We start from the raw sequence: 13,866 nt of genomic DNA, 5'->3' as shown, positions 1-13,866 counted from the left end.
CTCTGTCTCTCTCTCTCACTGTCTAACTCTGCCTGTCAAAAAAAAAAAAAAAAAAGAAAGAAAGAAAGAAAGAAAGAAAGAAAGAAAGAAAGAAAGAAAGAAAGAAAGAAAGAAAGAAAAGAAAACAGGCAAATCTACAGAGACAGGGCATTACTGGTTGCCTAGGGCTGGAGGGGATATGGGGACTGGGGAGTGACCATTAATAGGTAAGAGGTTTCTTTTGGGGATGGTGAAGACGTAAAATGGATTGTGGTGGTGCTCACACGATTCTGTGAATATACTAAAAACCACGGAATTATACATTTTAAATAAGTGAGTCGTATGGTCTGTGAATTACATCTTGAGAAAGTTGTTACTAGAAAATAAGGGGGGGGGGGGTGGCACTGTAGTGCAGCGGGTTAAAACCCTGGCCTGAAGCATCAGCATCCCATATGGGCGCTGGTTCGAGACCTGGCTGCTCCTCTTCCGACCCAGCTCTCTGCTATGGCCTGGGAAAGCAGCAGAAGATGGTCCAAGTCCTTGGGTCCCTGCACCTGCATGGGAGACCCAGAAGAAGCTCCTGGATCCTGGTTTCACATCTGCGCAGTTCAGCCGTTATAGCCGATTGGGGAGTGAACCATTAGATGGAAGACCTCTCTCTCTCTCTGTCTCTCCTCTGTCTGTGTAACTCTTTCAAATAAATCAATCTTAAAAAAAAAAAAAAGAAAGAAAGAAAATAAAAAGGGACAAAAACCCTCCACAGTTCTTGACAACTACCACTTATCCTATTTCCTTCTGCTACATTTTGGCCCATGTCACTGTGGCCTCCCAGTGGCCAGATTTGCTGATCCTGACTCTGTGGTCCTAAGGCTTCCTCCTGAGGCTGTTCCTGATCAGGCTCTCCGTTTCAGCCAGCTGCTCCTTTTCAGCTCTCATGGGTCCTCTCCTTCCTTGGGTCCCCTTCTGTGGTGGAATGAGAAGGCCATGCCAAGATGGCCACTGGCAAGGGAGCATCAGTTACTCAGGACAGGCTTCGGAAACCCCCTGGGAAACCACCTGGCAACAGGCTGTGATTGGATGGCTTTGGATACTGCCTGGCAACAGTCTGTGATTGGTTAGGGCATAAACCACCCCTTGACCGGATTGGCTGCCTTGGCTATTTAAGCTGCTGTACCAACTGAAATAAACGAGTCTGCCAGCTGCTTGCCTCTGGCCTGCTTTCACTTGACTCCCTCCTGGGGTCTGTGTGGTTAGTCCGCGCCTTCTGCCCCCACCACGCTCCTCCTCTCAGAACGAATCCACAGCAACATGCTTCCCAACAAGCCTTCCCAACCTGACGATTTCTCCTCTATACGCTTTCTCTTGCATTCATCTTTCCTTTCCATCCCACAGTCGTTACACACTTTGCTCCTGCCACTATCTCCTAATCGACAGCAATGATTTTCCCTCTAATACATCCAAGACACCCTGGCAGTAGATTAAAATGGAGACACAATCTCACTTCCTTGTCAGAAGCGTTCAGTGGTCCCTGCTGCCTTGAACATAAACCCTAAGCTGCCCTTCAAGGCTCTTCACTACCTGGTCCTAACCTGTGTTATTCATCTCCATTGACACAAATTCTGCCCTAGCCAAACTCTCCATTCCAGAATCCTCTACACATGCCTTGCCTTCTTCTGTACTCATGCAGCTTTGCCACAACCCCTGCCTTATCCTCTCCGGAATGCTCTCCTCGGGGCCTCTGATGGTTGCCTTGCAAAGTCTAAAACAACTCCCATTTCTTCTGTGCTGTGAACACTCCAACTCCAAGTGATCTTCTCTTCCTCTTGCTCCCAGAGCACTATCATACACCTGCTGTGTGCTTTATCATGTTTCGGGCTTCTTTCTCCAGTTAAACTAAAAACTGACCCAGCTCAGAAGTGACCCCCATCATTAAACTGCAGACCCTACCCCCGGATCTTCCAGTTCTTCACTCCTTCCCACTACACCTGTTCTTGAACCTTGCTAGGAATTCCCATCTTTGGACAACTGCCTTTTCCTAAAATTTTCTTTTTTACTTCTTCTACCTTCCAGATAGTTCTTTTTAATAATAATGGGTGCAGATATAAGGCCCATGCCCTTATGACACTTTCAGCCTATGGTACACTCTGGGATTTATCAGCTCAATACCCTTCTTGCCCTCTTCCCTGCCTCTCTGACTTCTTGCTCCTTCTAGTGCATTTATCTGGAAAATTTCAATCAAGCCATCTCTACCTCCACTCTTTTATACACACAGGGTGATGTCCACTTAGAGAAAATCACAGGGGCAATGAACTGGGCTACTACAAATAGGTACACTAATGTCTAATTTCACTTGGTTCATTAACTTTGCTAGGCAATCTTTCTCTTTAACCATTATCAATCTCTTTTCCTATTTATCAATTGCCTACTTCATCATTTCATCTCTGATTTCCACAAAAGCAGATAGAAAGAAACAGAAATCACTAGGGATAAAAGCTTCTTCAATTTTCTGTTCCTTCTCCCACATGAAAAAGCGATCAGCATGTGCACCTGTCACTTTCTCCATCCCTAAGGGAACGGAGTCTGCCCATCTTCCCTCGTTCTCATACATACACCCCAGCTGTCCCATTCACGTGGTCCCCATATCCGGTATCTTCTTTTAACATTTTTCATTTTCATTTGAAAGGCAGAGAGATAGAGATATACAGAGATCTTCCATCTGCTGGTTTACTTCCCAAATGCCCACGAAGACTGGGGCTGGGCTAGGCTAAAGCCAGGGGTCAGGAACTCAATGCAGGTTTCTTACGTAGGTGGAAGGGACCCAACACTTGAGCTATCACCTCTGAATCCCAGGGTGTACATGAGCGGGAAGCTACAATTTGGAGCAGAGCAACCCAGGCAGTCTCATACGAAATGTGGATATCCCAAGCAGCACCTTAACCACAGTGCCAAACACCCACTCCAAAATCCTGTATATTCTGCTGCCAAAAGCAGCTACCTCCAACCTCTCCTGTGGCTCACATGTGAAACCAACAGAGTCCCAGAAAGCCCCAGAGGCCCTCACATCCCTCTCTGCCGCTAGACTTCTTCCCCTGACCAAGTCTCCTGGCACTGGCCATCCCAGATTCAGACCAGTCAGTCTTCATCTCCTTGTGAAGCTGACTCCTCAGTCTACTGGATGGTCCCATCACACTGTTTGCCTACTTTTTCGTGCACTTGTCTCATTGTGTAATAACGGATTTACATGTCTGATTCCCCTAAAGGACTATGAATTCACGGAGGACAAGATTTGTGTATTCCAAGTCCAGCACAGTGTTAACAGCAAGGCTCCCACTATCTAGGGCTTTTTGGTGGCTGTGTGTCTACAATAAGTGGGTTGAATTTATTCTCTCTTCCCATTAATCTGCATCACAAATGCATTACTGCTTTGTGATCAGACAATGTAGTTTACAATTTTTCTTTCTAGAACTATTGAGGTTTTTAAAACTTGTTTATGTGTTTATTTATTTGAGAGACAGAGAGAGACAAAGGCAGGCAGATGGACATAGAAAGCTCACATTTACTGGTTCCCTCCCCAAATGCTCACAACGACCATGGTTGGGCTAGGTGAAAACCAGGACTGGGAACTCAATCCGGGTCTCCCACATAAGTGGCATAAACCCACATATTTGAGCCTTCACACTGGCTGCCTTCCAGAGTTTGCATTGGCAGGAAGCTGAATTCAGGAGTGGAGCCAGGACTTGAATCCAGGCACTCCCTTATGGTAGACAGCTATCTCAATCAATGTCTTAACCACCACACCAAACATCTTCCCCATTGAGTTTTTTTTAGCAGCATAATTTATCAAGTTTTATCCTATTTCATATGTATTTGTAAAAAAAAGTAGTTTTTAATACAAAGCATCAAATTGGATTATTAAATAAAACTTACTAATTACAATATTATGAAAGTCAATAACCTAATTATGTCTACTTATTATGCTAGATTCCTGGAAGAATACTAGTTTCCTACTATGATTGTGATTTTATCCATTTTTCCTTTATTTCTGATAACTTCTGCTTTATGTATTTCACTATATCATTTGATTCATAAAGGTTCATTATTCATGATTTTGTTTTATCACCATTAACTCATCACTTTTCATTCACTGAAAATCTTTATTGAGTCCTTTGTGCATTGTTCTCAGAGCCCAGGACACATCAGGGAACAACACTAAACTGTTCCTTGTGGACTGGCAACAGACAGTAAACATGACAAATAAATAAATCACACAGTGTATTAAAAAGTGTTCAGTGCTATAAGACATTTTAAGGAATATTGTTTTTGCTCTGAGTGCAACAGGTTTTGAGCAAAAGAATGACATAATCTAACTCACATTTTTAAAAATACCCATCTGCCTGCTATGTCAAGAATGGAGTATGGAGGACAAGGGAAGAAGCAGGGAGGCCAGTAGCAGGTTACTACAGTAATCAGTTAAGACTTGAGAGTGGCTCAAATCCATGTAACAGTGTCTCTACCTTAAAGGTAGCTCCAACAGGATTTCTTGAAAGAAAAAAAATGAATTGAGGGTTATTTGGAGGTTTATGATATGAGAAACTGACAGAACAAAATTAGCATCTAAAAATACTGGGGCGGCCAAGGTAAAGCCACTGCCTGCAATGCTGGCATCCCATTCCTGTTGCCTATCACTGATTTGTGTCCAGGCTGCTCCACGCTTCTGATCCAGCTCCCTGCTAATGGCCTGGGAAAAGCAGCAGAGGATAACCCAAGTGCTTGGACTCTTGTACCCATGTGAGAGATCCAGAAGAAGCTCCTGGCTCCTGGCTTTGCAAAGACTGGCCCAACTCCAGCCATTGCAGTCATCTGGGGAGTGAACCAGCAGATGAAAAGACCTCTTTCTCTGTCCCTCTCTCTCTCTCTCTGGAACTCTGACTTTGAAAATAAATAAATAAATAAATTTTAAAAAGAAAAAACCACTAGATGGTATACTTTAAATGTCTGAACTGCATCTCAACAAAGATTTTCTTAACTACTGCCATCAACAAAGTGCAGTGGAGCAGACTTGGAGAGAGATTAGAAGATCCAGTTGTAGTGATTTTGAGAGGTCTATCAAGACATCTGACTGGAAATGTTCAATAGGCAGTTGGAGGACGGCGCTGTTGCTCACTTGGTTAATCCTCCACCTGCGGCGCTGGCATACCATATGGGTACCAGTTCTAGTCCAGATTGCTCTTCTTCCAGTCCAGCTCTCTGCTGTGGCCCAGGAGTACAGTGGAGGATGGCCCAAGTGCTTGGGTCCCTGCACCTGCATGGGAGACCAGGAAGAAGCACCTGGCTCCTGGCTTCGGATCGGTGCAGCGCTGGCTGTAGCGGCCATTTGGAGGGTGAACCAACGGAAGGAAGACCTGTCTCTCTCTCTTTCCCTCTCACTGTCTGTAACTCTACCTTTCAAGGTAGAAGTGGCCTAAATATGGAGCCAACAACTTAATTGATATTGTTTAGAGCTATGGGAGTGATGAGATCATTATGGAAATAGTGAATGCAGACAGGAGAAAAAAAAAAAAAAAAAGCCCATGACTGGCTTTGATTAGTTTGATGCTTTTGCCCTAAATTCTGTTCTGCCCAGTATCAATACTGTTACATTGCTTTTCTCAATGGGTAATTTTCCTTTTTCTTTTTTTTAAATTATCTATTTATTTGAAAGGCAGAGAGAGAAAAAGACAGTCAGGCAGAGATGTTCATTTCCTGGTTTTCTCCCCAAACACCTGCAACAGTCAGGGCTGGGCCAAGCCTAAGCAGGGACCCATGAGGCAGGAACTTAATCTGGGTCTCCCATGTGGGTTGTGGGGACCCAACTACTTAAGCTGTCACTTGCTGCCTCTCAGGTGTGCACCAGCAAGAAGCTGAAATCAGGAAAAGAGCTGAGACCCAAATACAGGCACTCTGATATGGGACAATAGCATCCCACCCAGTGTTTTAACTTACTGTGTTACAATGCCTGCCCCTTACCATTTTTGTAGACAAAGTTTTACTGGAATACAGCTATGCTCACTTATTTATATCCAATCTGTGCAGCTGTGCACAACATTGGCAGAGCTGAGTCATGGTGTCAGAGACTAAAGTCTAAGGCATTTACTCTCTAGCCCACACAGAAAATATCGCTGACCTCACTACAGGAAGGGCCATCCCTGGGACACAAGTAAATCCACCCTAACAAAGAATAAAACCGGCCTGGCAGAGCCAAACAGATTTGCCAATAACATCACCAATTCCTGGCCAGAAAACACTCAACATACTTAAAGAAAAATAACAGCCTCCACAAGACATTATCATTGATGTCACAAACAATTAAATACTACATGACATGTGATGAAGTAGGAAAATGTAATCCACAGTCAAGAAAAAAAATCGATAAAACTGAGATCCTGAGACTACCCACATGATAGAATTAATATACAAATACTTTAAAACAGCTGTTATATGGGGCTGGCACCATGGCATAGCAGATTAAGCCTCCACCTGCAGCACCAATATCCCATATGGGCACCAGTTCATGTCCAGTTGCTCCTCTTCTGATCCAGCTCTCCGCTAATGGCCTGGGAAAGCAGTGAAAGATGGCTCTACTGCTTGGGCCTCTGTACCCTCACGGGAGACACGAAACAAACTCCTAGATCCTGTCTTCAGATCAGCTCAGCTCCAGCCATTGTGGCCATTTGGGGAGTGACCAGTGGATGGAAGATCTCTCTCTCTGTCTCTATCTCTCTTTGTCTGTAACTCTGCCTCTCAAGTAAATAAATAAATCTCTTTAAAAAAAAAAAAACAACAGCTGTTATATAAATAAGTATGTTTAAGCACTCAAAGGAAAAATTGGACATAATGAATGAACAAATGGGATCTCTCAACAGAGAAACAGTACTATAAAAAAGAACAAGGGATGGACATTTGGAAAGAAGTTAAACCTTAGGATGCCTGCATTTCATACTGGAGTGCCTGGGGTCAAGTCCTGGCTCCCCTGCTCCTACTTCCAGCTTCCTATTAACATGCACCCTGAGAGGCAGCAGGTGATGGCTCAAGTACGTGGGTCTCTCTCAGCCACACAAGAAACTCAGATGGAGTTTCTGGCTCCTGGCTTCAGCCTGGCAGAGCCCAGTCATTGTGGGCATTTGAGGAATGAACCAGTAAATGACAGATTGATCTCTCTTTATCTCTGCCTTTCAAATAAGTAAATTTTTTACAATAAAAAAAGAAACAAATGGAAATTCTACAACTAATAAGTATAACACACAAAGAAAGAAAAGGTTCCCTATCTTTTAGAGATAGATGAAGAAAAATCTACACACAAAATGATACAACTGGGATATGCTTCAAAATAATGGTGATACGGACAAAACAAGAGGGTGTATGTTGATGACTACTGTATCTAGTTGAGGGATACACAGTTCATTGGATTGTTCTCTCTGTGTGTATGTTTCAAATTCTCAGGCTGGCTTTGGGGCACAGTTGGTTAAGCTACCACCTGCAGTGCCAGCTTCCCATAGAAGCACCGAGTCCAGCTGCTCTACTTCCAATCCAGTTTCCCGCTGATGTGCCTTGCAAAGCTGTGCAAGGTGGCTCAAGTACTGGCCCATCTCTGGCTGTTGAGGCCAGTTTTCCCTCCCTCCCTCCCCCCCACCCTCTGTTTCTGCTTTTTAAATAAATCTTTTCTTTTTTTAAGTGTATATGGCTTTAGGGACACAAATGACTTCATGATTCGATTATAAGTATTTCTTCACTTGATCTTAGCAAAAAGGCCAAAACTAATTGCAAGTATCTTCATCTATGTAGTAACAAGCCATTTTATAATATAGTAGAGATATATTTATTTAAAAATATCATAGAGAGGTTAGCACTGTGGCACAGAAATTCAAGCTGTCATTTGCAATACTGGTGTCCCATGTCAGAATGCCTGTTCAAGTTCCAGTTGCTCCACTTCCAAACCAGTCTCCTGCCAACATGCCTGGGAAAGGTAAGAGACCATGATAGAACTCCTGGTTCCTGGCTTCAGCCTGGCCCAGAGTTGGCTGTTGAGGCCATCTGGGGAATGAACCAGTGGGTAGAAGATCTCTTTTTCTCTCTATCCCTCTGCCTTTGAAATAAATAAATAAGTCTTTTTAAAAAATATCATATAGCAAAACTCCATTTCTATTCTTTGGCTATTAGCAATTACATAGTTTACTATGCTGCAAAAAGCTCCTTGTTAGCATTCATATTTTCCAAATCACCCAGGAAATGCATCTGAAAACTAAGTTGGCTTGACAAAACTGAGCATATGTTTTCCTACATGCAAGATAGCAAGGATTTCTGGTCAGCTGGCCAAAGTTTAAAGTAAATACTTAATTCATGATGTAGGAGGCCGGCGTTTCAGTCCGGTGAGTTAAGCCACCACTTGCAACACCACTATCTCATATCAGAGTGCCAGTTCAAGTTCCAACTCCTCTGCTTACAATCCAGCTCCCTGTTACTGTGCCTGGGAAGCAGCAGAAGATGGCCCAAGTACTTGGGCCTCTACCACATGTGTGAGAACAGGATGGCAGAGGCTCTTGGTTTCAGCCTGGCTGAGTCCAGCCACTGTGGCCATTTGGGGACTGGACCAGCAGATAGAAGAGCTCTTTCTGATATTCTGCCTTTCAAATAAATAAATATTAAAAAAAAAATCATGATGTAGAATGATACCCCCAACCTGGGCATTGAATTTTCAAAAAAAAAATGCCTATAGTAAGCAAATTCTCCACAGAGAAATCAGTGGCATTTGGGTCAGAAGTAAACAAAGCACTTTTAAGTTCTTTTTATATTTTTTTAAATAAAAGTAAATAAATATATTGCTAGAGTGCATTAATAAGTATATTTCCATCTACCAATTCTTTGTGGGGATCTTCAAGATGCTCCATTCCTATACCATAAACTACACAGGCATTTTGTGTTGTTGCCAAGGAAAGACATTTTCCCCAGGGTCTAATTCCATTCAAATATTCAATGTCAGGGCTGGTGTTGTGGCACAAGCATTAAACCACCACATGCAATGTCAGCATCCCATAGGAGGGCCGGTTGGAGTCTCATGCTCTGCTTTCAATCTGGCTCCCTGCTAATGCACCTGGGAAAGCAGTGGATGAGTTCCTGGCTCCTGACTTTGGCCTGGCCCATTCCCAGCCATTGTGGCCATTTAAGAAGTGAATCAACAGATGAAAGATGTCTCTCTCTCTCTCTCTCTCTCTCTCTCTCTGTCTCTCTCTCTCTCTGTCTCTCTGTCTCTTTCTCTCCCCACTGCCCCATAACTCTGCCTTTTTAATAAATAAATAAATAAATCTTTTAGGGGCCGGCGCTGTGGTGCAGTGGGTTAATGCCCTGGCCTGCAGCACCGGCATCCTATATGGGCACCGGTTCGAGACCTGGTTGCTCCACTTCCTATTCAGCTCCCAGCTATGGCCTGGGAAAGCAGTACAAGATGGCCCAAGTCCTTGGGCTCCTGCACCTGCTTGGGAGACCCGGAAGAAGCTCCTGGTTCCTGGCTTCAGATCGGCGCAGCTCCGGCCGTTGCAGCCAACTGGGGAATGAACCAATGGATGGAAGACCTCTCTCTCTTTCTCTCTCTCTCTCTCTCTCTCTGCCTCTCCTCTCTCTGCGTAACTGTGTAACTCTTTCATATAAATAAATAAATCTAAAAAAGAAAATCTTTTAAAAAAAATTCCATCTGGGGCTGGCATTGTGGTATAGTGGGTTAAGCCTCTACCTGTGGTGCCAGCATCCCATATGGGTACCAGTTTAAGTCTCAGCTTCTCCATTTCCAATCCAGCTCCCTGCCAATGTGCCTGGGAAAGTAGCAAAAGATGGTCCAAGTGCTTGGGCCCCTGCACCGCATGGTGCAGGAGACCTGGAAGAAGCTCTTGGCTCCTAGATTCTGATCGGCTCAGCCCCAGTCGTTGTGGCCATCTGAGGAGTGAACCAGCGAATGAAAGACCTCTTTTCCTCTCTCTCTACCTCTGCCTCTCTGTAGCTCTGCCTTTCAAATAAATACATAAATCTTAAAAAAAAAAAAAAAAAGACCTTGAATGATGGCTTCAGGTGCTAGGACAGGATTCCAGTAACCTGGGGGTTGGGAGAGAAAGACTGAGCTCGGAGAGATCTGGGGGCCCAGGATAGGAACTCGGTACTCTGAGTCTGGGATTTCTTGCCAATGGTGATTCCTAGGAATATTCTAGTCCTCAAAAGGCTCTTGTTACCTTCTTTCTTGGTTCTAAGAGACTGATTTGCCTCCTCCTCTTTCCATTGTCACAAGTCAGAGTTCCTACTTGTCCCTTAGCCCATGGTGAAACAGAACAAGTGTTTGTTTGTTTTGTTTTAAAGATTTGTTGATTTATTTGAAAGGCAGAGTCAGAGAGACAGAGGCAGAGAGAGAGAGAGAGAGAGAGAGAGAGAGAGAGAGAGAGAGAGTCTTCCATCCGCTGGTTCAGTCCCCAGTTGGCTGCAAAGGCCAGAGCTGCACTGATCCGAAGCCAGGAGCTTCTTCCAACTGTTCCCACGTGGGTGCAGGGGCCCAAAGACTTGGGCCATCTTCTACTGCTTTCCCAGACCATAGCAGAGAGCTGGATCAGAAGTGCAGCAGCTGGGACTCAAATCCATGCTGATATGGGATGCCGGCACTGCAGGCGGCCACTTAACTTGCTTCTACACAGTGCTGGTCCCCAGAACAAGTCTTAACAGCCTCTCAATTCAGAATACTTTTAATGAGCTTAACTTTGAGCCAGGTGGGTACCATGTTTGTAAAGACAAAAGGATATTTAAGTCAGGGCCAGTGTTGTGGTATGGTGGGTGAGGCTGCCTGTGAGCTCTTCTATCTGCTGGTCCAGTCCCCAAATGGCCAAATATGGCAAAACCTTGGAAAGTGTTGAATCTGGGTGGTGGCTCTATGGCAGCTCATTGTACTACTGTTGCTTTCTTCATACATACAAGTATGTTTAAAGTTTCTTCATAAAAAAATTCAAGCCAGTAAGCACTGGCTGGAAAATTTGAAAGATGGAAGAAAGAGAGGAAGGGAGAGAACAAGGGAGCAAGGGAGGGAGGAAAGAACTGTTATTTACGTAACCTGCAGAAGGATTTATGTGTGTGTGTATGTGTGTATAAACATATATATGTTTCTGGGGGAATCTATTTATTTGCTCCTCCTCTACCTTGTCTATCTCCTTAGAGCCTCCTATTACCTGCAGCATGCAAAAATGAGATCTAAATGCCATCATGTCTTGTCAAAAGAGAAAACTGAAAAGGAACCTAAATAGTATACAGAGTTTGGACGGAAGCCCAGCCCTTAAAGGATGTAAACCGGCTCTCTTCACAAGGCTGAACCTCCACTCTGTCAGGCAACCGGTCGGAACGCTGCTCCTTCAATTCCTTTTGCCCATCTTTCACCTCAGAGCTTCCTGTGGCTCCCTATTCATTTCTGCTCTCACTGAAGTCTCTCCACCTACCTACCTGCTTCCTGTATACAAACATCTTCCTCTCTGTGAATATTTGTTATTCACAGTCAACCGACTGGTCCCGTGCCATCTAAATTCTGCAAATTGATTTCTATGGAGACCAGACCATGCAGGACAGAGAAATGACTCTTAAGAAAAGTCATGCTCGGGCTCAATAAGCTAATCCTCCACCTTGTGGCGCTGGCACATGGGGTTCTAGTCCCGCTCGGGGCGCCGGATTCTGTCCTGGTTGCCCCTCTTCCAGGCCAGCTCTCTGCTGTGGCCCAGGAGTGCAGTGGAGGATGGCCCAGGTCTTTGGGCTCTGCACCCCATGGGAGCCCAGGAGAAGCACCTGTCTCCTGGCTTCGGATCAGCGCAGTGTGCTGGCCACAGTGGCCATTGGAGGGTGAACCTACAGCAAAAAGGAAGACCTTTCTCTCTGTCTCTCTCTCTCTCACTATCCACTCTGCCTGTCAAAAAAAAAAAGTCATGCTCAAATGCACATTCTGCTTCTTACCATCTGTGTGACTTCAGTCATAATTACTTAAAACATTTCTAGCTTCACTTTTCACCTCTGCAAAGAGGGAAGAATTCCTAATTCACTGGGTTTTAAAAGGTAGCTGGGCCAGCGCCGTGGCTTAACAGGCTAATCCTCCGCCTTGCGGTGCCGGCACACCAGGTTCTAGTCCCAGTTGGGGCGCTGGATTCTATCCCAGTTGCCCCTCTTCCAGGCCAGCTCTTTGCTATGGCCCGGGAGTGCAGTGGAGGATGGCCCAAGTCCTTGGGCCCTGCACCCGCATGGGAGACCAGGAGAAGCACCTGGCTCCTGGCTTCGGATCAGCGTGATGAGCCGGCCGCAGTGGCCATTGGAGGGTGAACCAACAGCAAAGGAAGACCTTTCTCTTTGTCTCTCTCTCTCACTGTCCACTCTGCCTGTTAAAAAAGGAAAAGAAAAAAAAAAAAGGTAGCTGGCATATGTAACGTACTTAACACAATATCTTATATTTAAAAAGACACTTAAAAGGTAGCTATTACAACAAAAATAACTACCTACATGCCTTATATCTAAGTAGCTTCTCAGAATGTTGGTTTTCCTCTTCCCCATCCTTGAAACTTCTTCCTAGTTCTTTCCAACAGATTCATAACCTAGTTCAAATACAACAGAGCTCCTTAACGTAGCTGCAAATATCTTGGTACCTTGACAAAAAAAAAATCTCAACACCCACACAAGATGACACTTCTCTAGAACTACCCAGACATCACGTCTTCTCTTAAGTCACTGGAAGAGAATAATCACATTTTGCAAGTTCTCCCAGAGATGCCACCACACTAGGTCAAGAGAAGGCAACTGGGTGTCCGACCCATTTCGGAGTTACCATAGGAGTCACTGCTCCGCTGCTGGAATAATTTGCTTTTGGCAGTAAGTATGTTTGTCAAGTTCAAAGAAAATACACCTGGCAAGGAATAAATGTTACAGTAGTGCCACAACCGAGCGGGGACAGAAAACTTCAGACAAGAACCCTTAACTCTCCAGGAGTTACTGCGAACCGCGGCCACGCCGTGACGTGATCCATTCAAGCGAGTGACGCGTGAGCAAATGGGTGTCTGTGTTCCTGCGGCGTGGGGGAAGTGTCATTGCGTGTGCCCGCGCCTGCCCGTAGGGCTCAGAATAGATTCGTGTGCGCCGAGAAGTCTGAGCGCGAGTGTGTGACCCTTTGACCCGGGGCGCTGCGTGCGAGCCACCGTGCTACCGTGCGAACCCCGCGGAGCCGTCCTCCAGGCGCTTACCTCTGCGGAAGAGCAGGTGGACGCCGCTGGGCGCCGCCATGTTCGCGCCGGTCACGTGGCCGCGAAAGCGCGCCTGCCGCCCCGCCCTGGGAGCCGTCCAGTTGAAGCCCTGCCCGAGACCCGAGGCGCGGGAGGCGCCGGGAGGGGAGCGCGCGTGCGCGCGGGGCGCTGCCTGCGGGAGCCCTGGCCCGAGAGCGGCTCCGGCACCGGGGCCAGCTGCGGAATCCGCAGCCGGCCGAGCCCGCTCCGGCCGCGGCTCGCGCGCTCGCCCTGAGCCCCCCGCGCCCAGGTGGGATGGAAGAAGCCTGTCAGGTAAGCGTGGCATCCCATATTTATAGCATCAACATTTTGGTGCATGGAAACGTGAAGTTGGGCAGAAAAAAATAAATGAATAAAGCACAAGTAGATGTTCAACATAGCACTTTGCTCCGTCTGCCACGCTGTTGCAAATTATTGCCCTGGATTTACTTCAAAGGTAAAATTGGGTTCAGAGTCACCACTGTCCCTTTCCTGTCCCAGAATCTACATTACTCAGCAGGGACTCCAGACCAGGCAGGATCTGTTTGCCGCTGCAAAATCTATTCCAGGTACTCCAGTGAACATGTTCAGGGGATTC

At 45.7% G+C, this 13,866-nt stretch overlaps 1 protein-coding gene across 2 annotated transcripts in view; it reads right to left on the bottom strand.

Annotated features, from left to right (window-relative positions):
• METAP1D (methionyl aminopeptidase type 1D, mitochondrial) overlaps positions 1-13,308 on the bottom strand; it is a 96,252-nt gene extending 82,944 nt beyond the window's left edge. For both annotated transcript variants that reach the window (XM_062187801.1, XM_062187802.1), the window contains exon 1: positions 13,251-13,308. In XM_062187801.1, coding sequence (XP_062043785.1) covers positions 13,251-13,290 — 40 coding nt within the window. In that variant the 5' untranslated portion in view covers positions 13,291-13,308. The remainder of the gene's footprint in view (positions 1-13,250) is intronic.
• Between the last annotated feature and the right edge of the window lie 558 nt (positions 13,309-13,866).

This window comes from Lepus europaeus, chromosome 1 (genome assembly GCF_033115175.1).
Source record: "Lepus europaeus isolate LE1 chromosome 1, mLepTim1.pri, whole genome shotgun sequence".
In the NCBI taxonomy this organism is placed as follows: Eukaryota; Metazoa; Chordata; class Mammalia; order Lagomorpha; family Leporidae; genus Lepus; species Lepus europaeus.
The sequence above is the reverse complement of the archived record's forward strand: the minus strand, read 5'-3'. Positions and strand labels throughout refer to the sequence as shown.